We start from the raw sequence: 27740 nt of genomic DNA on the forward strand, positions 1-27740 counted from the left end.
TGAGTGGAGTACATTAGTACCAATCTTCAAGAACAATTGATGGTGTGAAAATGTCTTACGGGGCGTTTGGATCCCTTCATTTTAAAGGAATTGGAATTCACTCAATAAAGTAACTTATTTAGTTTGGAATTTGGCATTCCACCACTTTCCAAAGTTCAGATATAAGGTTATCTCAAATTCATAGGGTGGAGGATAGGAAATGATTTTATGCATGATTAGAATTTGTTTCTAATCTGTAACTTACATGACACTCTTCGTTCTACTCCTCTATAATAAAAATGTAGCACATAAATATCTAGGACATCTTGCTAATAATAGTATGCAAATATATTTTGTATAAAAGTGAATTAGCTTAATTGATATATGCCTAAATTACTATTATTAGAATGGAATTCAATTCCAGTGATCCAAACGGGGTGTTAGAGATATTCAAAGTTGTACCAACTATCGAGGGATTAAGCTCACGAGCCACTCTATGAAGCTATGGGAGAGAGTTATTGAGTATCGCCTGAGAGGAATGACGCATACCACCATGAATCAATTTGGATTCATGCCTGGAAGGTCAACCATGGAAGCAATTTTCTTAATGAGACAGGTCATGGAGCGGTGTAAGGATTCATGTTTTTCGCTGACGATGTAGTTCTAGTAGATAAAAGCCGGGAAAGAGTAAATAGAAAGCTAGAGTTATATCATCGAACCCTAGAGTCAAAAGGATTTAGAATTAGCAAGACCAAAACCGAGTATATGAAATATGACTGGTACTACAATTAGTGAGGATTGAGTTGTAAGTTTGGTAGGCTGGTAGTACCAAAGGACACCTTCCGTTATTTGGGATTAATGCTACAGAGATATTGTGATATTGATGAAGATGTTAGCTATAGGATCCAAGGAGGGATGGATGAAATGGCGTCAAGCACCGAGAGTACTATGTGACAAGAGAGTGTCACAGAAGTTGAAAGGCAAGTTCTATAGGACGACGATTAGGCCTGCTATGTTATATGGGGTTGAATGTTGGTCTACTAAGAGACAGTGTATCCAACAACTGTCGCAGAGATGCATATATTGCGTTGGATATGTGGGCACACAAGATTGGATCGAGTAAGAAACATCAACTAGAACACTAATTGAAGAAAAACTTATTCAACATCGGTTGAGATGGTTTGAACAAGCGATAGGTCTAGAAAGTGTGCAAGCATATCAGCATTCACCTTTCCAGGTTCGCTGCGACTTGCCGCGTCTTTAATCCAAATGCGGCTTCTACAATATTTTGTTTCTATGAAGTATTTTGTTTCTATGAATTGCAGCTGCAGCAGTCCATATAGCTACGGCCGCGGCAGAACAAAGTACATGGAACAGTCACCATGACCAATCAAGGGAAATTCTGATAAGAGCTGCAGCTTTGATTATAGGTGAGCAGAGTATATACAACTCCTCAAAACAAAAATTGAGGAAGATGGAAACCAAAAAAATTGAGATCGTAACCCCAACCACCACCTATATCTGTTAGCATCTAATCTTTTCCTTCCTCTATCAAACAACAGCAACAACAAAATTAACCTGCCCCAAATTGCTTTATACACTGTACACGAGCCAGCCGGTGGTGGCTCAGCCGTTCAGCTTCGCCAGGAACTGGTTCAGATCATACTCATCGGCATACTGCGACTGATCCCAAAGCTCATCCAGACCATTAAGAATGGACTTCAAGCCTTTGCCACCAGATTTCCTCTTACTCTGCTCGTCGCTTGCCTGATACACGGGCCAGAGAATGGATCAGAAAAACAAAACATTTCCCACGAAAGCAAAGAACAAACAAACGAACTGCCTTACTTTTCTTGAAGCAGGGGTTGATGTGAACAGATCAAGCAGCTGGTCAGTGTTCATGGTCTTCAAGCTCGAGTTCTCAGCATTGATGACAGCATTGGCGACTGACACCTTGAACCTCTGGAGAGACATCACCTTCTCCTCAAGGGTGCCACGCATGATGAGACGGTGAACATTCACCACTTTCCTTTGACCCAATCGATGTGCTCTGTCCATAGCCTACAAGACAGACAAGGCTATGATGACTAAACGAAAAATCCTCATGAAAAATACAAAGAAACACAAAACTTACCTGAAGGTCCTTCATTGGGTTCCAATCATGTTCCACGAACACCAATGTGTCGGCAGATGTCAAGTTCAAGCCAAGCCCACCGACTGCAAAAAGAAAGAATCAGACCAAGCTTTCCCAACATATCAATGAACAATTCCACAGCTTCCTAAACATACCATGGGTTGTTAGCAGAAGTACATCAATGGTTGGGTCTGAATTGAATGCTTTAACGATTTCAAATCTCTTCTCTGGATCAACAGAGCCATCCAGCCGCAAATATGTGACACTGCAAAACATCAAGTTTTCTTAATTAGATGATTTGCTCAAAGAATAATCACTACAACCAAAGGAATGCAGCAGAAGCCCATACCATACAGCAAGATCAACACATGGACCCAGCACAAGAAATAAAATGTCATATAACTCACCTTCTCATATGAGATTGAAACAGGTCCTTCTCTATGATGTCAAGAAAAGCCTGAAGGAAAGAAAGTTGGACCGTGAGACAAGATTTTTTCCCCACTTGAAAGGATGACAGAACGAAAGGCCTTGGAATGACAAAATAACCATCTCAAATTTCGATAGGTTTTCATACCTTATGCTGAGCAAAAATCAAAACTCTGTGTTGCCCAACAGCTGTAGAAGCATCAGGACTAGATATTTCTGACCCTATACCACATTCTTGAAGTATTTCTTGAAGAGCAACAAGCTTAGGTGAGTGGTGAAGCTCATGAAGCTCACTGCCAGATCCCAGACCTATTTCATTCAGAAGATCCACAAGATGATTTGGGGGGTTCTCCCCAGTTACAAGCAAGGGATGGCTGCATAGTTTTAATAGGTACTGCAATGCCTGCATTAAAAATGCAAATTTAGTTAGAAAGCAATCCCATTAAAACAAAAAAAAAATGTAAGGGCTTGTTCGTTTTGATGTTAAACCATGTGAATTGGGTGGGATTGAGTCGTTTTAAATCCATAACAAGTCAAAATGCACCCCAATCCCACTCAATCCACATGGAATTGAAATAAATGAACAAGGCCTAAATGAATAACAAGGATGAGATTCAACTGCAGCACCTGAAACACATGCCGAGTTGCCTTTGGTTGAGGTGCAGATTCCTCCAGTTCATTTGCTTTTACTATAGTTGAAATCTCGTCTTTTGCATTGGAGCTGGAAAATTTGTCATAAAGTTTGAGCTGCAATAGACTGAGATCACAATATCTATCCTGGATTATCTTCTCTGGAAGATCAGATAAAACTTCATCCTTTGTTCTTCTCAGTAGAAACGGCATGACCTGGTACAGCATGTTCAAATTTATTTATCTACAAAAGGTCATTTGTAATACAATTATAAATAATAAATACCTGCTTATGCAGTGCCTCCATTGCAAGAATACCAGCTTCAGCATCCTTTGCTGAACATTTAGAATCTTTGGCAGCTAGCAAGGGTTTTCCATATGCAGCTTGGAACTGTAAAGGACAACGGGCTTCAGTACAGTATATTTCATACAAGAACAGACTCAGGTAGATTCAAAGAGAACATGTACTCAGCAGGACAAAGACTGCCCCAACGGTATAGTTTAAAAGAAACATCCGTTTTCAAAAGGACCGAGACACCCCAAACCCTGACAGTTGCAGATCTTACACCATAACCTAGACTGCCGGCTACAGCCACCAGATAGAGTCCCGTCAATACCCCTAGATAAGACCGCACCACTCACATAGACCACCGCTCACACACGCCGACTGCCACCATTACCATAGTTTTATGGGTTGCTAGTGAGGGATGTTTTTAAACAGCCTTGAAATTAATTTCCACGGGGAGTCTACTCAAGAGTCATAACCACTAGGCTATGAAATCTTTCGCGGAGTAAACACAATTCAGTTTGTTTATTTACACTTCATTTAAATAGTCTTATGTAAACGTAGATTAACATAACAAACATCTGTTATAAAAAAAAAACTGGATTGATCTCTAGTGCAAAAATCCAGATTAGAGAACAAATTAGCATTCCCAGACAAAACGGCTAACTAAGAAGCTATACTAGTAAAATTGTTAGATGACTATGTGCTTATCTCTACTGTAATGAGCTTGGCCTAACATATGTACTGCCACTATATATCAATACAACCCCTACCCAATTAGGATTAGGGTTTCGTTCTATCCAACATTGGTATCAAGCCAATCTTTCTCCCTCCTCCCTTACCCCTAGATTCTCCCCCCCACTGCAGGCCTCCCTCCCAGCGGCGCGGCCCTCCCCCAGGAGGGCACGCACGCCCAACCCCAGTCGTCGGCTTCCTTCACTGCCACCGACGCGGACGCATGCCCCCTTGTTGCCGACTTCTTCCTCCACGTCGGCCTCCCTCCCAACGACGCGGCCCTCCCCGACGCTTCCCTCCACCGACGTGCCAACCCCAGTCGCCGACTTCCTTCATTGTCCTCGACGCGGACACATGCCCCCCTTGTCGTCGACGCCGACTTCTTCCTCCCCGCCAGCCTCCATACCGCCGCCCACGACATGCGACCACCCCCTCCCCGGTGACGCTCTAGCCGTGCGCCCCCATCAGCGCTGCTACGCTTCAATCTACTGACGTCAGCGCTGTTGTGGCTGAATCTACTGTCGTCGGCGCTGCCACTGCGCCCGACATTCTCCTCTCCCCGATGGATGCTCTCTCCTACCCATCGGCGGGAGCTGCAGCCCCCAACGTCGGCGACCGCCTCAGCCTCGGGCCCTCGGTGCCTTCCTCCCCAACGGCGCCTAACACGGCCTCGTGTAGCCCCAGCCGCCGGGAACATCTTCCACGTTGTCGGTTGTCCCTTCCATGGCCGCAACCAAGAAGGTCGCCGAGAGGAACACCACCGTCGTTGCGGCGCTACACACGCACCCTCTCCTCCCCAGCCCCGGTGCGGAGGCGCAGCCCATCCTTCACCCCCACATTGTTGGCCTACCCGTGCGCGCGTTGCGCACTTCCTGCGACCGTCATGGCCGCGCGCGCCTCCCTCTTCCCCTGTGCCTCCATGGGCACCACTGCTCCTACCCCTGTTGCCATGGGCTCCACTGTAGCCCCTGTCGGGCCCCACCAGCATGGACAGCATTCCAGGTGGCGCGCTCCTCCCCTCCATCCATAGCGCAGACGCCCCGTCCGTCAACGCAGCTAGCCTCTCCAACGTCCCCCCCTACCCCAGCAGCGCGCCGACACAACCTCCATTGATGTGTCTCCTCTGGCGCCCCTCCCTGCTCGCATCCTCTCCACGCCGACTCGGCCCTCCCCGCTCTCGGCATCGTTCCCCTAGCGCGGCTCCACTCCCCGGTGATGGCCTCTTCCCACCCTCGTACCGGCGACCCCACCCCCGACAAGCGCGCAGGGCACCTCCCTGACAGCGACTTGTCTGCTCTCGTGTTTGCTCCCTTGACACTCGCCCTTCGCCATGCCATAGTTCACGTGCCTCCCTACCGTGCACGCGCCTCCCTTCACGACAGCCAACTTCTTTGGGGCACGTTCGTGGCCTTTGATCAGGTCATGAACTCTATTCTCCGTGACTGCGTTGAGCTCTACCACCCTCCCGACATCCATCCATCCTCGAGAGGGCCTCCGTGCTACTGGGTCGTTTGTGTTCCGCAGTGCCGAGATTGACTCCATGACGTTCGAGGCCCTGCGGTCTCCACCACCCATGCTTGTCGTCAACATGCTCGCCACTGGAGACCCTAGTGCCCCTCTCGATAGCTCTATGGGGGTGCCTCCCCTGGCTCTCTTGTTCCCCATGTCATCACAAGCCCACTCCTCGCATGTAGTATGGGTTGCTGACTCCGGCGTCTCGTACCACACCACTCCTGACCCAGTACTGTTTCTTTACCCCATCCTCGTAGCCCCACCTTCCCTTCTTCCATCATTGTCGGTAATGGGTCGAGTCTGCCTGTCACCTCAGTAAGCGACACGGTTTTCCCTGATCCTTTGTACCTCAACAACATCCTTGTTGCCCCCAACATCATACAGAATCTTCTCTCCATTCATCGCTTCACCACTGACAACCACTATTCTATGGAGTTCGATCCCTGAGGGCTCACCATAAGACATCTTACCACTGATGTCGTGGTCGCCTGATGCGATAGCTCTGGCCCCTTATATTTTATTCGCTTTCCCACCCCTCCTACCTCCTCTCATGTTGCCCCACCCTACTCCTTCATTGTCGTTGCCTCTGCCTCCACTTGGCACCCCAGTCACGAAGTCCTCTTCACTCTCGAGCACCTCCGCCATCCCCTGCCCTAGTGGCAAACGCTGCCTCGCTTGCCAGCTTGGGCGCCACACTCGCTTACCCTTCCCCTCTTCCATGTCTCGCACCGCTCACCCCTTTGCCCTCGTTCGCTATAACCTTTGGACATCGCCAATACCGAACATTTTCTATTACCAGTACTATCTGATCATCCTGGATGACTTCTCTCACTACTTGTGGACTTTTCCCCTCCGTCGTCTGACACCTTCACCACCCTATAACACTTCTTCGCATGAGTGTTGACTCAGTTCGGTTGCACCATCCAGGTGTGCAATGTGACAACGTGCGAGAGATTGATAACTCCATGTCTCGTGCCTTCTTTCTCCCGCGTGGCGGACAGCTGTGGTTGTCGTGTCCTTACACCTCCCTTCAGAACGACAAGACCGAACGCATGATTCGCATCATCACCAACCTCATTCGCGCCCTCCTATTTTAGGCCTCCCTTCATGCTCGTTATTGGGCTAAGGGACTCCACGCTGCCACCTACCTCCTAAACTGCCTCCCCTCCAAGGTGGTCAGTCATCCCACTCCCTTCTTCGCCCTCTTCGGCACCTCCCCTTCCTATACACACTTTCGTGTCTTTGGTTGTGCTTGCTATCCTAACACCTTCGCCAACGCTCCCCACAAACTTGCGCTTCGATCCACTCGCTGCCTTTTCCTCGAGGACTCCTTTTATCACAAGGGGTACCAGTGGTATCTCGATCTTCGCACCCACCGCATCACTATGCCCCTTGTTGGATCCTCCCGACCTTGACTCTCTCCTTGAGGTCGATCATGTCGACGTCCCACCTCTTTACCACCGGTCCCAGCGACCACCACGCCCTGCACGACCCCGTCACCTTCGACCCGCCCATCGTGGCCCTGTTGCCTCGAACCGCGCCATGCGCAACCCCACCGGCTCACTTCACCAATCTCGCCCACATCTACCAGCGGCGTGTGCGGCCTGATCCACCGATCTCCTCCGTCGAGCCGCCCGTCCCCGACCCACTCCGGTACCAAGCCACCTGTGCACCATCGATCGATATCCACCGCGAACCACGCCACGTTCACCTGATGGTCACCCATCGATCGGTCGGTGTTCTCCGACTAGTTGATCGGCTGGTGCTCACAACCGCTGCTACTCCGGCTCCTTCACTTGTCCCCTCCGTTCAGATCGTGCTCGCCGATGCCGACTGGCACCGCGCTATGGATTATGCGGCCCTGTTGGCCAACCACACATGGGATTTGTTGTCATGTCCCCCAGCCAACAACGTGGTCACCAGCAAGTGGATCTTCCGTCATAAGCTCAAGGCCAACGACTCCCTGGATCGATACAAGGCTCATTAGGTCCTTCAAAGATTCACTCAACGCCCGAAGTGGACTACGTCAAGACCTTCAGCTTTTATCGTCAAGTCCGCCACCGTTTGGGCCATCCTCTCCCTTGCCCTCTCCCGGGACTAGGCAGTCCACGTCAAGAATGCCTTCACGACACTTTGATCAAGACGGTGTGCTACAGCCAACCTCATGGCTTCATCGACTCCACTCGCCTGAGTATGGTGTAAGCTTAACCGCTCTTTGTATGGCCTCAAACAGGCGTCATGGGCCTGGTACAGTCGCTTCACCTCCTATTTGGTCTCCCTCAGCTTCGTTGAGGCCAAGTCGAAGACCTCCTTGTTCATCCTTTGGCACAGCGACAACAGCATCAACCTCCGCTGCGTCGACGAAATTGTGCTCATGGCGTCCAGTGTCGCCCTCCTCCAGCGCACAATCACCACCCTGCAGCGCAAGTTCACAATGAAGGACCTCGACCCTCTCCACCTTCCTCAAGGTCATTGTGGAGCGTCGCCCCCAAGGCCTCTTCCTTCACCAGCTCCAGTACGCCATCAACATTCTAGCGTGGGCTGACATGTCCGACTGCAATCCCTGCTACACGGTTGTTGACAGACAGGCGAAGGTCTCTGATGACGGCAGCGCCCTGGTCGGCGACGTGACGACCTACCGGAGCCTTGCTAGGGCTCTCTGGTACCTTACCTTCACCCGACTTGACATCGCCTACGTCGTCCAGCAAGTGTGCCTTTACATGCACACCCAGGGGGAGGCACCTTACCACTGCCAAGCGGGTTCTTTGCTACCTACGCAGCACCCTCGACTACGGCTTCCTCCTTCTGCCCTCTCTAACTTCTGAGTTGGTTGTCTACACCGATGTTGATTGAACTCACGCGTCAGTCCATGTCTGGCTACGTTGTGTTCTTAGGGACTAACCCCGTCTCCTGGTCCTCAAATCGACATTTCGTCATCTCCTGCTCTAACGCTGAGGACGAGTATCGCGCTGTGACCAACGGTGTGGCCAAGGCGTCCTGGCTTCGTCGGTTGCTCCAGGAGCTTCATAGCCCCCTCGCGCGTGCCACACTCGTCTACTGCGACAACATCAGTGCGGTCTACCTCTCCAACAATACCGTGTGTAAGCACAAGGAGATCGACCTTAACTTTATTCGTGAGCGTGTCGGCGGTGGCGATGTTTGTGTCCTCCGTGTCTCTGCCACTTTGTAGTTCGCCGACATCTTCACCAAGGGCCTCCCATCCACGGTGTTTTCGGAGTTTCGATCTAGTCTCAACATGTGTACAGGATAGAGTTGTGACTGCGAAGGGATGTTAGATGATTGTGTGCTTATCTCTATTGTAATAGGCTTGACCCAACCTATATACTACCACTATATATCAATAAACCTCATACCCAATTAGGATTAGGGTTTCATTCTATCCAACAAAAATGATGCCTAAAACTAAGTTTTTGTAAGGTACTAGCGAACGGTAAGAATTGTGTACCTTTTTGAGTTTCATATATGTTAGGAATGAAACTCTAACATTCATGGGCTGCAGCATTAGTATTACATATGTTACCCCTAAGGTTTAGTTTGGATACTCTTGGAATGAGGGGGATTAAAGTGGATTGAGGTGTATTGAGGGCGATTTTGATCTATTGTGGATTTAAACACTCTCCAATCCCTTCAAACCACCCAAATCCAAAAGTAAGCAAACTAGGCCTAATGGGTTGGGCTCTAGGCCCCATAAAACACACACACACAGTCTAACAATATAGAGCAACTTTCAAAAACAACTTACTTGTTTTTCTGTTCCAAGAAACCCAGGCATAAGGAAGTCAAATAAAGACCATAACTCCAACACATTATTCTGCAATTCCAATTCCAATGTAATGTGTCAAAGTCAAGACAGAGTAATAATAGAAGGTCATATACATAAAGAACAAAGTCAATAATTTTTTTTTGAAGCGCAATGGCAGGAGATCTGCCTTTCAATTAAGATAGGGATAGTTTATGTAAAGTCAATAATGTAAAGAGGAATGAAATGGTGGGAGCACATATCAACAAGAGTTTCAGTTGAAGCTGAAGTTTACCTGAATAGGTGTGCCACTCAAGATAAGACGGTGTTGCGCTTTCAGCTGTTTCACAGCAAACGTTATTTTAGACCTTGAGTTTTTTATTATATGCCCTTCATCCAGAACACAATAGTTCCAAGTGATATTTCCAAGAAAATCAATATCCTTCCGTATAATATCATATGATGTTATGATAACATTAACCTTATCAAACTGACTACGGAGTGTCACTCTGTCCTGAGAAGAACCAACGTACTGAAGAGGTTTCAAGATAGAGCTGTCTATGTACTTCTCTATTTCATATTCCCAGTGGGCCACTAATGTAGAAGGGCAGATAATCAAAGATGTCAGAATTTTTTCATCATTCCGTGCACGTGCTTCTGCAATGTCACTTGCTACAATAGCAGATGCTTGGAGCGTCTTACCGAGCCCCATGTCATCACATAAAATTCCATGTAACTTAAACCGACGGAGGAATGCAAGCCAGTTGATCCCTTCTTGCTGATACCTGCAATAACACAAAATCAATATTAAATAAGCATTGATAGAGAGATTATGGAATCGCAATATGCATCACAGTATATTACAACATATGAAACAAACTAACTACTTAAATCATCATAATGGTGCTCTTTACATGAATTATGGTATTGACACACTACTATTCCAAGATCGAAAAATAGTATCATAAATCCATGCTATGGTAAAAAAAAAAAACTTTTATGCAAGAGATGGACCTTCGTAGTTCAACATTAAGATCAATATTAAGCTTGAAATCATCAATTTGGGTATTGTCAAGGAGCTGTTCCAGAAATTGCACATCTTCAGCACTGCTAGATAAGCGTTCACTTAGTCCACATGGTAAAGAAGCACCCCTTGATAATGGCAGCAAAGGAACAAGAGCAGCAAAACTGTGAGTCACAGTCTGCCTAACAGAACCATCTGGGTCACTCATACACTTCAGAAGAGGAACGACAAGGAAAGGAGCATAAGGAACCAACTCCACAGCCAAACCCTGAACAAGAAGGCTTAACAGAATCCCAGCTCCTTGTCTTGCACAGACAGAAGATAAATCGGACAACATTGGGATGACATTTTCTATCACCAGTACCATCACATCATCGGTCAATGACTTTGCCATAGATGTGATGCATCTTGCAGCAGCTAGTCTAACAGCCACATGAGGATGACGAACACACCCAAGAATAGAGGGAAGGAGATTTAGCAGTTGAGGCCTTAAGGGCTCAGCCAAGTGAGGTGAAATGGAACGAACGACCTGCAAAAACCAGCGAAGGCATTGAAAATGTAAGAAACTAAGCTTACCAGCACTAGCAGTAAAGGGATGGTAAAGATACAAACTGATGTAGCATGTTGGATTGACATTAACAAGTGATACAAGCCTAGACAAAATAGAAGCTTTATACAAAGCACCCAAGCTACAAATGGAACAAACCTGGATATTATTAATGAGTGACTGTGGGTCCTTATCCTCATACGATCTGCCCAGCTGTGCAATACTTGCATCATCTTCCGGAATACCATCTTCTGTTTTTACAGGTCTAAGAAACTCAGTAAGGCAATCCCATAACTTGGGAAGGTTTTCAAACAATGAAGGTCCAAATTTCACACAGAGATGCTTGAAAGCCAACTCTGATCCACGCCGGCTTATAAAACCCTCCATTTTTGACCTTTCATCGCCACCAGACGTTGTATGGCCCCTGGATCTATGACTGCTAAAACGCTTTCCAATCGATAGCAAATTCTGGTCCTCAATAACCTGCATTGAGTTGATTATTGCAGCTTGAGGTGTCTCACTAGCATCAGTGCATGTTAGAGTGCAGAGATTCTTGGTTAGCTTGTCATTGGGGCCAGGCTTGCGGCCAATGCAGCTAAATATAAGCTCAGCAAGTGCATCAGCAGCTTTATCTTGAAGTACTTCCTCCTGGATGATACAGAATCATGTGAGAATAAAGGTTAATGAATAAAATATAATATGATCACAAGAAAAACAAAAATATTTACCTGTTCTCTTTTAATGGCAGCCATTAAAGGTAAAATAACAGGGTTCAACTTGCTGGGCAAACATGACATCCAAACTACAGCAGAAGCCACCAAAGAACAGACTGTCACATGCAAATTATTCTGCATAATAACATCAAATAACAAAGATTAATGCATTGCTAACAAGTTGGTAAAGAAATTATAAACATCATGGTAAGTAAAGTAATATGCAACACTAGCATTTTTCAAAAGATACAAATCTGAAAACACAATAATTTGAATGTCCCACATACCTGAACACATTTCAAGTAACCTGATGTAGACAATAGGCCTTGTTTTGCTGATTCTATGTTATTCAAGAAAATGTTCTCAGTTTCTGAAGGAATATCAGATTCAGATGGTAACAAAAGCTTTGATGCAAAGTTGATAGCATCATCAACAGTCAGCACGTCAGTGTTAAGGTTTAAGCTGCTACTATAATCTTTGAAAGCAGCACATGAATCGATTAAGTGGAGCAAATTATTGGCTTCATTGCGCATCTTCGTGTATGTCCTTGAAAGTTCAGAATATGGAAGCACAGAACCTTTTGTGGGTAATGCTGGATCAGAGCAAGTCAATAAGTCCACCAGCCACTCTTTCAAGGAAGATAGAAAAGCTAGCAATGTACCCACTGATACAGGATCTCTGCCTCTCAGATCTTTGAACCAAGAAACGATGATCATTGAAGCCACCTGGAACAATGAAAACATAAGTTTATATCACACATAATTGAACGCATAAATATACTATACATGATTGAGCCATCTCATACTTGTCTCTGGACTCCTGAGAGAGACATGAGGTGATTTGCTAGTGGACTTAAAACCACTTGCCATGAGCTTACGGGCAACTTAGAGGCAAAAAGCCCAAGGGCCATTGACGTAAGAACCCGTGTATGAGTAACAGATTTGTCAGGATCAGAGCCAACAATTATATTCGAAAAAATAGAGGGAACGTCCGAATGCTTTTCATGTGAAATACTTTCCCCTGTAGAACCAAACGAGATCATTGTTGTGTACTCATGTTCTAGCCTAGCAGATCTAATCTTTGCAGCAGCTCTCGAACGATTTCCTCGTGGAAGGGCAACTGGTAAAAACATTTTTGTAGAATCCAATGCTGAGCCAAATGGAGTGGTAGCAAGTTGTACCCAATTACTAAAATATAACCTTGCAGCATATTCAAGGTCCTTCTCAGGGCACTGCAATAGTTGAGACATTTTTGTTTGTTAATGTCACTGTATGCTAGACTAGATTGTTAAGCTCATATGCATTTAATAAATACAAGCATGTCCAGAACATCAATAACCTGAAGTAGAAGTTTCCAAGCCCTTTCAGAAGACTGAAGAATATCATCATTTGACTCCAAAAGTAGGTTCTGAAATACAACCTGCAGTGCATCACCTAATATTGATGTTGGCCAGAGTTTAGATGGGGTTGTTCCAGCAGAACTCCTAGTGTTGCCAACCTCAAGAAGCTTCTCCTAAAAGGAAAAACAAAGAAATTCCAGAGTTAATTAGGTAAGCCTAATAAGAGATACAAAAAGACTGTAGTGAGCACAATACTCATGACAACAGCACAACTGCAACCTTTTATTGCTTGGTGATAATTTGGTTAATTTATAAGGTTACAAAATGTCTGATACTGCATACCAGTGTTCGTATGGCGGAACGCCGAACAGAAGTAATACTATGTCTCATAAAGGGCCACAGCCGGGGTGTCAGTGTAGCTAGACCGTAAGGGTTTTCAATAGATGTTAGTTCGTCTTCTTGCTCAGCAATCTGAGTTGCTTCGTTTAGATCAAATTCTCCCTTTTCCCCTGAAGCTGCTGTGCCAAGCATCTTTGGGACCATCTCTGGTTGAGAATATATTTCTGCTAACAAGTTCATTACACTGAAAATGAAAAAGAAACTAGGAGATGAGATAACAAAAGTTTTTCCAGTAACATGAATAGAGTCCACTTAAGAAGGAAAAAATGCCAACAAACAGGTGCACAAGAGTGCCATAGCTGCAACAATACTAATGGTAATCAGCGACATGAATAGGGTCCACTTCAAAGTAAGAAAATGACAACAAACAAGTACAGAACAATCCCATCCCATGGAAGAGGAAAAAAACTGAAAATAAAAAGGGCCAAGTGGCTGAACCTGCCCACATTATTCAAACATATAGATTTGCCAGATAAAAGAAATAGGATTTAAGTATACCTGCTTGTAGATGGGCTTAAATCGTCAAGGTCAAGCAGTATATCCCAAAGCAACACCACAATTGGATGCAAAATTTGGTCATTTAGCCTAACTAAAGAGTCGGCAGCTGGAATCAGGGCTTCTGCAGCCACTGCTCGGACATCATCATCAGGGTCCTCCAGACCAGCTTTACAAGCATGAATGATATAGTCAAGCAAATCTTTAAGCATTTCCTGTTCATGAAAGAAATACTGTTGCATCAGCCAAAGGTCAATTTTGTTCAGCAGCACTCCCTCTGTTTTTTATATTAGGTTTGTCCTAAGTCAGACATTCCTAACTCTGACCATCAAGTTTCACAACAATGTGAATTATACATTATGCAAGTATTTCTCATATAGTCAATCTAAAAAAATAAATCTAATACTCTAATGTTGTTAACCTATACATTTAAAAAAAAGGTTGATGGACAAAGATAGAAATGTTTACTTAGGATAAACTTAATACAACATGTAAAAAACAGAGGGAGTAGACAAAAGGTTATGACTTCGTGAAATATTTTAGCTGGCAATAAGCCCAACTACAAATGCCACTCTGAAATTATGTAACATGGTTAACAGACTTAGGTCATTAAATTAGATCACACATTCATTGAATCTTGATTAGCAATTACCTGGCGAACAGCAACTAAGTATTTAATGCCAAGAAGGCTCCCATGACGAACTTCCCACTCTTGTCTGTGCTGCAAGAACAAAGAAAAGAGAGAGATGGTAATGATGAATTTGAATGTGGTGTTTAAAAGTCTGAGACAACGAGATAAATGACTGCAAAAACACACCTGCATCTGCAGCAAGATTTTGAATGTATGACATACTAAAGAAGGGTGCATGTACTTCAGCACAGCACCAAGAGCTTGAGCACAAGTTTCACGAACTGGGGCGACAACTTGATCGGATACATAATCACCAAAGCTAAAAACAGAATAATATAGGAATATATAAGACTAATAACAAAGATGATAATGTATTAATCATATATCTGAAAGCCCATACAAGCATACCGGTCCAGTGAAAGCACACAAAGGAAGCGGATTGCACAATCCTGAAGAAATTCCCAATTCTTCATATATGAGTATTTGGCTAGTTTCATCAGTTTCATGAATTTTGAACTTTCTGGAGCAAGAATATGAGAACTCAGATGTGATATGGAGTTGAGTTTTTTCTGTGATTTACATGTCGAAACGCCTTTAGAGGGGTCAGCTGAATCATCAACACAGAACTCAGGCTCAACTTTTACATGAGTAGAATTTGGTTCGGCAGTTAATACATCAGGCACATTGCTCAGATCTCCTTCCGTTTTTAGATAATCACTGTCAACCAACTCCTTATCACAATCCATCATACTTTCAGCACATTTTGGCTCTTTCTTATGCTTCTTTAATGCTGGTTCAAGGTGTTCCAAATGGACATCTTCGTTTAGATCGATACCATGTTCCCTTTTAAGGGAGTCAAAGTTGGTTTTACCATCCAAGTCAGAGGAAGGCAAGCTCAGATCAGGAAAATATACTCCAGCACAAGCACCATGATGTGTCAAAATTTCCCTTAAAGCCATAATGGTGCCATGGCGAACTTCCCAAACTAAAATGCATAAGTAAAACAATTGTGAGCAAGACAGCAAAAGACAGTAAGATGCAAGGCATATTCAGGGATTAGGTGAGCTTACTAGGATCAAACATATCATGAATAAGCTGATCCACAAATTGTTGAAAAGGCCATCTTCCGTTCTCATTGTACTCCAGATTGTCTTCTTCGACAGCTGTATCAAATACACCCTGAAAAAATGGTAATGGAAATGACTAAATAAACGATCAAACAATGCTTTGGTGGGGGTAATATGAATTCTCAAACAAAACAGCAGCCACAAGTCAACATACTGGCGTGAGTGTCAGCACACCCATCCACACATGCAGTAGCACATTGCCATATACCAGTCGTGCTAGCAATTGTATAAAGAGAAAATAAAAAGTAGAGGGTTTAATTTTTCTAAATATATAGCTACACAGAAACTTTCAAGAGTTGAGCAGATAATATCTGCAGCGAGCCTTAAGAATAATCAGGAATCTTTTGCAACATTAAATTGTCTTATTTCATGATTGTAGATCCTATTCAAACAAACACGTGAGCAGATTTGCAAGATATAAAGAAACAAAATGACATGACTAGCCAATCATACATTTTGTGCACCAGCTTGTTCAGAAGAAGCTCCATTGGAGGGCACAGATCCTTTCAGTGTAACCTCATCATCCTCAGATACAGCCTTTGTATGATCTTTTGCATTACTCTTTGCTTTACGCTTCAGCATATTTAACTCCCTGGCACTTAATCGTCTAGAGCGAAAATTAGAATGCTTGGGATACCTGGGGACCATGGTAGAAACCAACTGCTGAATATTATGACCTGAATTAAATGAATGGAATCCATTATTCTGTACATGTGAACCCCAATAATTTTTTTGGGCAAGAAGATCCTCGTCTTTGATAACGTCATTAACATCCATAAACTGCTCACATAAATCCAGTCCTGCACTAGAACAAAAAAAAAGTGTAAACATTCCAGAACACTAATAATGTATATGTGCAAAGATGTCAGTCCTTGTATTCACATCATCAAGACGAGATGGAAACATCACATCAACAATCCAATGAGGGTGGAGCCATGGGGGTACTTCATTCGACTATAGTATTGCTACTACAAGATTTAAAGGGAAACTAGGAAAGTAGGCATCTACTACCACTTCTTAAACAGTATTTCAATCTTTTTAAACCCCAGGCATACCTCCAGTCTCAGAGAAAATCAAATATATCTGAGCCGTGGTGAAGGTGCTGAATTGAACTTCAGCTGCTGGACTTTTAGCAACACCTAATATGTACATTCAGACATGAATGCAATGTACTCCCTGCACATCATAGAATAGGAGCTCCTCTAGATTTTTCTTTTCAATAGAACCAATAAAACCTAGGTACAGTTAAATACGTTTTGCCACTTTATACCCCTTCTGAAGGTGTTATAGGCTTATAGCTACGCCAGCCTTCTCTTTAACAGCGGTACTGGGGTAAGAATGGTTTCCAATTATGCTTAAGTATAGAATATAAAACATAAAGATATGTGTGTTCTGTTGGCTAGAGTAGAGAAGAGAAGAGACTATTAATACAGACCACTATTAATTGACAAAAAAACTAGCCAATTTTTAAAACAACATGTAAGTAAAGTCTGAGATTCTGAAAAAACTTAAATATGAAACATGCTCAAAATATTGAAATTGACCTTTCCCTCGCTAATATAAAGAAAAACTAACCTAAACGACGCCGGAGATTTTTCTTTTGGCGAGCTAGACGCTCTGCTGGATTCTTGCCACTATCAGCAATGTCGTATTCCTAGCAGTCAAACACAACCAAAATGTTACCAATATCATATATTGCAGTAACAGAAAAAACTGAAACAGATGAGATTTAAAACGGACCAACCAGTTTTACCCTTACAGGAAACCTTAATAAATGCATGTAGATACAGACCAAGTGAGGATATTAGAGCTGCTCATGTGTGTAACTCCACTCGAAATATTAGGAAAAAAACTCGACCTTCGAGGGTAAGACCGCCCCCACGGTATTATATTAAGAAGACCTTCTCATACAGGTCGAGAAAACCCCCGGAACCCCTGCCCCGCGACTAGGGTCGGGCCTTAGATCTGTGCTTTGGCGTTGGACAGACGAGGGGATTTTTTTTTACCACAGCCTGAAAATTCGCTCCCACGGGGAGTCGAACCCAGGACGTGAGGAGTGCTATTCAAACCACCTAACCAACTCAGCTAGAGGCCCTTTCGCGAAATATTAGAAATGATTCTTTCTTATTATGATGAGTTGCAGGTCATGTTGCCACATTTATCCATCACCCAAACATTTTTTCACGCTAAAAATAACAGTAAATAACTGTACAAACCAATGAGGAAGCTGGGAAAGAGATTAAATATATTTCATCATTTAAATTTGGTTTCAGAAGGATGGGCCTGACGCAATAGTGAAAAGCCTTTCCACTGAGCCAAAAGGTCTTGGGTTCGACGCAACCTCTCTGTAAAATGAAGGGGTAAGGCTGGCATCGGTTATTCCTTCCCCAAACCTCACTCATGTGGGAGCCGCTAGCACTGGGTCTGTATTTTTTCCTTTATTAAACTTGAATTCACATTTAATTGGGATGGGGTGAGCATGAATAAAGGAAAGTGTTGGTACACAGGTAAGAATGAATTAAGGGGTACATTTGCCACCCATAATGAAATCTTGAATCATAGATCTTAAAAACAGTATGGTCCCAAAAGAAAATCAAAACTGCTCAATGTGCTCATTAAATATTGAAGCTGAAAAATGTTGGCACAAACAATACACCTGTCCACCTGATGCCAATAGAGGAGATCCAAATTCCAATACCCTGCCTATGTCAAAGCTGTAAGTAAGATAGAAACAAAACAGCGTTACAGGGCATGAGGGGGGTGGAAACTGGTAAATGGTAAACATTTTAAGTTAAATCCAGCCAAACCTTCCAAAAGCAAGATCAGATGTTGCTGCACTATCAGTCCGTGGCAATGCTGAGCCAGCATCATCACTTCCATCAGAGAAACCGGAAGCATGTTTTTCTGCTTGCACGGAAGCATACAAGTCCTTCAATGATGTGTGTTTGACATTCTCTGCTATGGCACCAATCGCATGGGCTGCCGCAACCCTCGTGTCCCAATTTTTACTACGAATATATTGAGAAACCTACAATTAAGATAATAACATGAAATTCAGCCAACTAATGTGTGTAACACATAAAAAAACGGTCGCGGATCATCTGGCAGAGTATTTACAAAAGATACCACTTGGCAGGATAGTTATAGCTAGATATATAAGAGCAAGCAATATTAACTTATCCTAGGATGAGAATGTCATGTACGGTAAAACGTTCACTAGGCACAGGCGCGCGCGTGATGTCCGGCGAGCAGCCGAGCGCGCAGCCACAGCAGCGCATGCTAATCAGCCACAGATAGCAAGTGGCTAGGATTAGGAAAGAAGCAATCAAATCAGCCACAGATAGGAAAGAAGCAATCAAATCAGCCACAGATAGCAAGTGGCTAAGATTAGGAAAGAAGCAATCAGGCTAAGATTAGGAAAGTAGCAATCTATCAATCAAGGAGACTTGCTCCATTTGTAATGGGCCGCCGGCCATATATAGGCATGTATGCGGCACAGTTCAAATCAATAAAGAATTTACTCTTCTCCTACCTCCAGCTTCTTTAAGCCTGCGGTTAGGGGGGCATAACCCCAACCGGAGAAGACGGCCGACGGCTACGAGCTACGTAGCCGAGGTCCGGCGAGCCAGGGATTCAAGGTCCTTGACAGCTTGGTATCACGAGTCCGGCGATCTTCGTCCAGCACGTCACAGTCCACCGAAACCACCACCGGCCACACACCACCACCATCACCCACCCGTCCCCCTGCCTCCAGCGCCATGTCTGAGTACACACTCGCCGACGTCGTGAAGATGATGCAGGAGATGCAGGCCGACATCTCCGGCCTGAAGGAGAAGTCCGCGTCGTCGTCCTCCGGCGGCGCCCTGCATGACCGCCCTCGCGACACCGACTGCCCGCCTAAGTTCCAGAAATGGGACTTCCCTCGGTTTGATGGCAAGACCGATCCTCTCCTCTTCATCAACAAGTGTGAGTCTTACTTTCGCCAACATCGTTCTTCGCCGGAGGAGCAAGTGTGGATGGCTTCATACCATCTCGAGGGCATCGCGCAACACTGGTACATTCAGCTGCAAGAAGATGACGGCACCCCGTCATGGCGCCGGTTCAAGGAGCAGCTCAACCTGCGCTTCGGGCCGAACAGCAGGTCCGCGCCTTTCTTCGAGCTCACCGAGTGCCGCCGCACGGGCTCGGTCGAAGAGTACTCCAACCGTTTCCAGGAGCTCCTACCCCACGCCGGGCCCATGGAGGAGGCGCAGCGCGTCCAGCTCTACACGGGAGGGTTGCTGCCGCCGCTCAGCCACTCGGTGCGGATCCTCCACCCCGACACTCTCAGCGCCGCGATGAGCCTGGCGCGGGAGGTGGAACAGCTGGAGATCGCTCGCATCCAGGTGGCGACAAGGCCGGCAGCGCGCGGTCTTCTGCCGGCGCCCCCTCCACGACCAGCCGCTCCGACGCTGCCGGCGCCGCTACCTCACTTGGCCCTGCCAGCGCCGCCGATAGGTGCAGCACAAGCACGAGGCGAGGGCCCTCGCCGCCTGTCACCCGAGGAGATGGCGGATCGTCGTCGGCAAGGCTTATGTTTTAACTGCAACGAGAAGTATTCTCGGGGCCACAATCGTTTTTGCAGACGTCTCTTTTTTGTGGATGGGGTGGAGATCGATGACACCGGGGACGACGCGGACACGGGCGCGGCCGAGCCCAACGCCCCGCTCTTCTCCCTACAAGCGGTAGCCGGGGTTGCGCCGGCTGAAACCATGCAGATCGCGGTCACCCTCGGTCCGGCCTCCCTGGTGGCGCTGCTCGACTCGGGCAGCACACACAACTTCATCTCCGCGACGGCAGCACACCAGTCGGGCCTCCCCATCCAGCGCCGTCCACGCCTCACGGCCATGGTGGCCAACGGCGAGCGGATCTCCTGTGCCGGCGTCCTGCGCAACGCGCCGCTCCTCGTCGCGGGCGAACCATACCCGGCCGATCTCTTCGTCATGCCGTTGGCCGGGTACGACGTCGTCCTCGGCACGTGCTGGCTAGGGGCCCTGGGGCCGATCGTTTGGGACCTCGCCACCCGCCGCATGACGTTCCAGCGCCCAGGGCGCTCGGTCTCCTGGACGGGCACCCCACGCGCAGCGCAACCGGCGGTGCGCACCATGACGGGGGGGGATGCGCTGATGGAGGCTCTCCTGGACTCGTTTGGGGGGCTCTTCGCCGCCCCTTCGGGCTTGCCTCCCAAGCGCGCCCACGACCATCGTATCCTCCTCAAGCCCGACGCGCCGCCGGTGGCAGTCCGTCCGTACCGCTACCCGGCTGCCCACAAGGACGAGCTGGAGCGTCAGTGCACCGCGATGATCGAGCAAGGGATCGTGCGCCGCAGCGACTCCCCGTTTTCGTCCCCGGTCCTCTTGGTCAAGAAGCCCGATGGCTCCTGGCGTTTCTGCGTCGACTACAGAGCCCTGAACGCACTTACCATCAAAGACGCGTTTCCAATCCCGGTGGTAGAGGAGCTGCTCGACGAGCTCCACGGCGCCAAATTCTTCACCAAGCTCGACCTTCGGTCCGGCTACCACCAAGTGCGGATGCGGCCGGAGGATGTGCACAAGACCGCCTTCCGCACGCACGATGGATTGTACGAGTTCCTCGTGATGGCATTCGGGCTCTGCAACGCCCCCGCTACATTCCAGGCGTTGATGAACGACGTGCTCCGACCGTTCCTCCGCCGTTTCGTCCTGGTATTTTTTGACGACATTCTAATATACAGCAAGACCTGGGCCGATCACCTCCGCCATCTCCGTGCGGTTCTCGACGAGCTGCAGCGCCACCAGCTCTTCGTCAAGCGCTCGAAGTGCTCTTTCGGCGCGCCGGCCGTCTCCTACCTCGGCCACATCATCTCGGCAGCCGGGGTGGCGATGGATCCGGCCAAGGTGGCTGCCATCCGCGACTGGCCGCCACCTCGCTCGGTCCGGGCAGTTCGCGGCTTCCTCGGCCTCGCCGGGTACTATCGCCGCTTCGTCCACAACTACGGCACCGTGGCTGCCCCGTTGACGGCCCTCCTCAAGAAGGATGGTTTCGTATGGGACGACGCGGCTATGGCAGCGTTCGCGGCGCTCAAGGCAGCCGTGACCTCCGCCCCGGTGCTCGCCATGCCGGACTTCAGCAAGCCGTTCGTGGTGGAGTGCGACGCCTCCTCCACAGGGTTCGGCGGGGTACTTGTCCAGGAGGGACACCCGGTTGCGTTCTTCAGCCGGCCAATCGCCCCCCGTCATCGCGCCCTCGCCGCCTATGAGCGCGAACTCATCGGCTTGGTCCAGGCCGTTCGCCATTGGCGGCCATACTTGTGGGGCCGGCACTTCACCGTCAAGACTGACCATTTCAGTCTCAAGTACCTCCTCGACCAGCGTCTGGCCACCATCCCTCAACACCATTGGGTGGGGAAGCTCCTGGGCTTCGACTTCGAGGTGGAGTACCGCTCGGGCGCCACGAACACCGTCGCCGACGCCCTGTCCAGAAAGGACACCGAGGAGGGCGCGCTGATGGCCATATCCGCACCCCGCTTCGACTTCATCGCACGGCTGCGCCAAGCACAAGCTACGGACCCGGCCCTCGTCGCCATCTGTGAGGAAATTCGCGCGGGTACACGTACGACGCCGTGGTCCATCATGGGCGGGATGGTTGCCACGCATGGGCGCCTCTACATCCCGGCGTCGTCCCCTCTTCTGCAGGAAATAGTGGCTGCCACCCACGACGATGGCCACGAAGGCGTCCTACGCACACTACACCGGCTAAAGCGCGACTTCCATTTTCCAAACATGCGTCGTGTTGTGCAGGATTTCGTCAAGGCGTGCGGCACGTGCCAAAAATACAAGTCTGATCACTTGCGGCCGGCCGGCCTTCTACAGCCATTGCCAATCCCCTCGGCGGTGTGGACGGACATCGGCATCGATTTCATCGAGGCGCTGCCCAGCGCCCAAGGCAAGACGGTCATCCTCACCGTCGTCGACCGCTTCAGCAAGTATTGCCATTTCATTCCGCTGGCGCACCCATACACGGCGGAATCAGTGGCGCAGGCGTTCTTCGCCGAAGTGGTGCGGCTACACGGCGTTCCGCAGTCCATCGTCTCGGACCGCGACGCCGTGTTCACTTCGGCCTTCTGGACCGAACTGATGGAGCTCACGGGCACCAAGCTCTTCATGTCCTCCGCCTTCCACCCCCAGACAGACGGCCAGTCGGAGGCAGCCAACCGCGTCATCGCCATGTACCTTCGCTGCTTCACCGGCGACCGCCCTCGACAGTGGCTCAGGTGGCTTCCGTGGGCGGAGTACACCTACAACACTGCCTTCCAGTCCTCACTCCGCGACACGCCATTCCGGGTGGTGTACGGCCGCGACCCGCCGACCATCCGGTCCTATGAGCCGGGCGATGCGCGCGTTCCCGCGGTGGCGCAAGAGATGGAGGAGCGCGCTGCCTTCCTCGACGACGTCCGCTTCCGTCTCCACCAGGCTCAAGAGTCCCAGCGCCGCGCCTACGATCAGCACCACAGGAGAGTCGTCTACCAGGTGGGCGACTGGGCCCTTCTTCGCTTACGGCAGCGGCCGTCCGCGTCACTGCCACGCTCGGCCGCAGGCAAGCTCAAGCCGCGCTATGTCGGACCCTACCGTGTCAAGGAAGTCATCAACGACGTGGCAGTCCGCCTACAGCTCCCGGCCGGCGCCAGACTCCACGACGTCTTCCACGTGGGGGTCCTCAGGAAGTTTGTGGGGGCGCCACCTTCCGAACCTCCGGTGCTGCCAGCCACGCTCAACGGCGCCGCAGTGTCTGCACCTGCACGTGTCTTGGCTGGCCGCCTAGCTCGCGGCATTAAACAAGTCCTGGTCCAGTGGCAAGGTGAACCAGCGACGGCAGCAACTTGGGAGGAGCTTGACGACTTCACGGCCAGCTTTCCGCAGTTCCAGCTCGAGGACGAGCTGGCTTTCGAGGCCGGGAGAGATGTCATGTACGGTAAAACGTTCACTAGGCACAGGCGCGCGCGTGATGTCCGGCGAGCAGCCAAGCGCGCAGCCACAGCAGCGCATGCTAATCAGCCACAGATAGCAAGTGGCTAGGATTAGGAAAGAAGCAATCAAATCAGCCACAGATAGGAAAGAAGCAATCAAATCAGCCACAGATAGCAAGTGGCTAAGATTAGGAAAGAAGCAATCAGGCTAAGATTAGGAAAGTAGCAATCTATCAATCAAGGAGACTTGCTCCATTTGTAATGGGCCGCCGGCCATATATAGGCATGTATGCGGCACAGTTCAAATCAATAAAGAATTTACTCTTCTCCTACCTCCAGCTTCTTTAAGCCTGCGGTTAGGGGGGCATAACCCCAACCGGAGAAGACGGCCGACGGCTACGAGCTACGTAGCCGAGGTCCGGCGAGCCAGGGATTCAAGGTCCTTGACAGAGAACACCTTGTGTCAACAATGTTAAAAGTGTGCTTATGCAACTGTCTTCTCATACAGTACTGGGTGCTTGGTGCAAAAGTACACAATGGATATTCAGCCCTTTTGAGATGTATTTACTTTGACAATATCATTCCATTACATGGGGAATAGCACCAGAGCATGGTATCTCTTGATCGACACCTAAGCCAGCACCAAGATGCACTGTCCCCTGAGTTTGGCAAGGGGCAGGTAAGAGTGTGTTTATTGCAATTGTATTCTCACCTAGTTTATGGTGATTTGTGTAAATGTTGTTCGTGCATGTTCAGCATTTTGGGATAATTTTGTAATAAATAACATGAAGGGAACAAAGGCGAAACAAAACAGTGGTATAAATTGAGTTCTGCTTAATACTCTTTAAACAATAGATGTCGACACTTGAACAGAAAATAGATGAATCATAAAGACAAAGCTCTCTTTGCTATTTAATCTGTCAACATATACACAATTGCATTTTTTACCAGGAGTGCAGGAGAAGAAAACTGTTTGGCACATATTGTCCTACCTTACAGATGTGAGTTTAAGCTGCTAAAGTAGTTGGGTATTCCAGTACATTGGATCTTATGAGGTGAAACATATGAAGCAAGCACAAAGGTTCCATGTTTGAAGAGCTGAAAAAAAAACTAGCAGTAGTCATGCTCATGCCACCAATTTACCTTTTTTAGCAACGAATTCAGCTCCTGGGGGTGGGACTTGGCGATTTCTCCAATTTGGCGTGCAGCCGCAAACCTCGTTGCTTGTGTCGAACCAGCTGGGTAATGTTAAAGAAACCTTGCAGGGATAGATAATCCAACACCCCAAGATGGTCATCTGAGCAACTTATAGATAGAGTATTTGAGTGGGCATATTTTAGCATCGTTAGTTGTATATTTTCACCAGGCAAAGGTGCAGACCAGTTGCACTCTAGAGAAGCACAGGACACAGCACATAACTACATACCAGGAGCTGTAATAACAGTTATGAACCATATTTAAAAAACAAACACATGTGCTATTAAATAGATTCTCTCTACAGAGGGAGGGCAAGAGATTGAAAGGATACTGTCTAGTAATGTGAGGAGGCGGTGAAGACGGGACGAGTTCTGAGCCATAAATGACGCAGAGGGGCAGACGTGACATCCGAGGAAGTATACTGAGGGAAGGTTTACTTCAGCGCCTTTAGTCAGCAATCTGCCGTAGGTAAATTACTCCACATGCATGTAATGTAATAGAAGTGCACACCAGCTCTGCAGAAGAACAGATAAAGAGAGGCAAAACATTAAGCTCGCTGCAACCGCAGAAGAGTGGAGTGGCCAACAGAACACGTAACGTAGCATGGCGCGCGATAACGAAACGGATAAATCCCTCCCGTCAACAGGTGGTAAGCGGACGGAACCGACATGCACGGGGCAGGCGGGCTAGGCGGAGGAGGTGTATAGAGCTGGAAGGTAACTGAATAATTCGGGCATGAGATCCTACAGCGCCACGAGGCTCGAGGCACGTCTTCGGAGCATCGGAATCGAAATCGAAACGGTCCGCTGCGGCACAAAAAAATTCGAATCGGATTTCAAATCTACAGCGACAAATCAAACCAGCGGAGCGGCGCAGGGGAACCGCCGGCGTCCCGCGGGAGCCGTGAACGAGGGAGAGGGGACAGGGTGGCAGGCGGGAGACGAACCTGCGGGGAGCGGGGAGGAAAGAGGCGGGCGACGAGCGGCGGGAGAAGGGGATCGCGGGAGGCGGACTGGGGGCGGAGGGGCGAGCCCTCGCGGGGAGGGGCGCGTGGGGCCGGAAGGCGACGAGCGGAGGCCGAGCCCAATCCGCGCAGGAACGCGCGCGCCCGAACGCACGCACGCGCGCGCCCGGCCGGGTCGGGACGGGCTTCTGGCTGGCCTGGGTGGTGGTCGGGTCGAGTCGGCACCGGGCACCTGGCTGCTGGTGTGGTCGTGGCCTGCCCGCCTAGGTGCCCCGCTCCACTTATTATATAGACTTTTTCGCTTGGAGCTTTCTTCTCCCCAGAACGATCGGGTGGGTGGAACTGGGCTACCCAGTATAGATTTGGGCCTCTAAAATAAAGGGCTATTCTGTACGGCCCAACGAACAAACTCTGTCAGGCCGAGGCCCTATCGAAACAGGTTTTGCGAAAGCGCCGGTAGTATGTACGAGACTACGAGAGACCTCTAATTCAAGGTCATTCAACTCAAGACCACCTCCAACAATTCCTCCCACATTTCTCCGTCTGCCTGTATTTTCTATTATATTTTACTACATCATCCTAAAAACTACTCACATACATAATTTCTCTAACCATTCACCCTATCAAACTTCTAGAAAGGGAAATAAGGTTTAACCTTTTCCTAAATATAATTTTGGTGGTTGAATACACAACACAAATAATTGGACTAACTAGTTTGCTATAGATTATATATTCTACAGGTGCTAAAGGTTCAATATAAATCAATAAAAAGATCAAGTTATGGTTCAAAAAGAAAGAAGCAAAAGAAACCGAAGGAAACCCTGGTCTGGCACACCAGACTGTCTGGTGTGCCACCGGACAGTGTCCGGTGCCCAGGGCCGTACAAGTCTAAACTTGTCACCTTCGGGTTTCAGAAGAGCCGCTCCGCTATAATTCACCGGACTGTCCGGTGCACCAGCGGAGCAACGGCTAGCCAGCGCAACGGTCGACTCCAACGGTCGCCTGCAACATGAACAGTGCGCGGACAGTTCGTGCAGAGTCAGAGCAGTCGCCAGAAGGCGCACTGGACAGTGCACAGTACATGTCCGGTGTGGCACCGGACTGTCCGGTGCCACAAGAAGACAAAGCTCCGACGGTCGAAACCGCTAGAACCCTAACGGCTGGGTGATGTGGCTGGCGCACCGGACTGTCCGGTGCGCCCATCGACAACAGTCTGCCCCAACGGTTGAATTGGTGGTTGGGGGCTATAAATACCCCACAACCACCTCCACAGCTCCACCCCAACCATCCAAGCATTCAGTACTCCTCATTCAATACAGGAGCAATACACAACACTCCAAGACACAAATCAAAGCCTCTGATCCAATCAAAGTCAACAATTCAACTCTAGTGTTTTAGGACTTGTGAGAAGATCGGCTTGTGTTTCTTTGTTGCTCTTGTTTCTTGGTTAGCTTTCTTCTTTCTCTCATTCTTACTCTCAAAAGCCTTGTAATCAAAGCAAGAGACACCAAGTGTGTGGTGGTCCTTGTAGGGTCTAAGTGACCCGTTTGATTAAGAAGAAGCCTCACTCGGTCTAGGTGACCGTTTGAGAGAGGGAAAGGGTTGAAAGAGACCCGGTCTTTGTGACCACCTCAACGGGGACTAGGTTCATTGGAACTGAACCTCGGTAAAACAAATCACTGTGTCATGCGCTTTACTTTCTTGGTTGATTTGTTTTCCCCTCTCTCGCGGACTCGGATTTTATTCTAACGCTAACCCCGGCTTGTAGTGTGTTTAAAGTTGTAAATTTCAGTTTCCGCCTATCCACCCCCCTCTAGGCGACTTTCAATTGGTATCAGAACCCGGTACTTCATTTAGA

At 48.1% G+C, this 27740-nt stretch overlaps 1 protein-coding gene across 3 annotated transcripts; it reads right to left on the reverse strand.

Annotated features, from left to right (window-relative positions):
* Positions 1 to 1371: 1371 nt before the first annotated feature.
* LOC103630794 (TATA-binding protein-associated factor BTAF1) lies at positions 1372 to 26144 on the reverse strand. Of its 3 annotated transcripts, none has more exons than XM_035960257.1 (30): positions 25865 to 26137; positions 25517 to 25724; positions 25250 to 25433; positions 24865 to 24959; positions 18545 to 18765; positions 18394 to 18451; positions 17313 to 17391; positions 16191 to 16537; positions 15681 to 15789; positions 15019 to 15595; positions 14797 to 14929; positions 14632 to 14700; positions 13983 to 14194; positions 13428 to 13668; positions 13085 to 13258; positions 12552 to 12977; positions 12034 to 12471; positions 11762 to 11881; positions 11193 to 11681; positions 10477 to 11015; positions 9758 to 10247; positions 9466 to 9534; positions 3456 to 3560; positions 3167 to 3385; positions 2688 to 2942; positions 2521 to 2570; positions 2269 to 2378; positions 2114 to 2196; positions 1828 to 2040; positions 1372 to 1746 (listed from the first exon to the last, which is right to left on the reverse strand). In XM_035960257.1, the coding sequence occupies exons 3-30, from the start codon at positions 25296 to 25298 to the stop codon at positions 1606 to 1608; spliced, it is 6111 nt and encodes a 2036-aa protein (XP_035816150.1). In that variant the 5' UTR covers positions 25299 to 25433; positions 25517 to 25724; positions 25865 to 26137; the 3' UTR covers positions 1372 to 1605. The 3 variants fall into 3 exon arrangements, with proteins under 3 accessions (XP_035816150.1, XP_020395263.1, XP_008650082.1); XM_020539674.1 differs by having other exon boundaries at positions 25666 to 25724; positions 25865 to 26028; XM_008651860.3 differs by lacking the exon at positions 25517 to 25724 and having other exon boundaries at positions 25865 to 26144.
* Between the last annotated feature and the right edge of the window lie 1596 nt (positions 26145 to 27740).

The sequence above is a fragment of the Zea mays genome, chromosome 6 (assembly GCF_902167145.1).
Source record: "Zea mays cultivar B73 chromosome 6, Zm-B73-REFERENCE-NAM-5.0, whole genome shotgun sequence".
Classification (NCBI taxonomy): Eukaryota; Viridiplantae; Streptophyta; class Magnoliopsida; order Poales; family Poaceae; genus Zea; species Zea mays.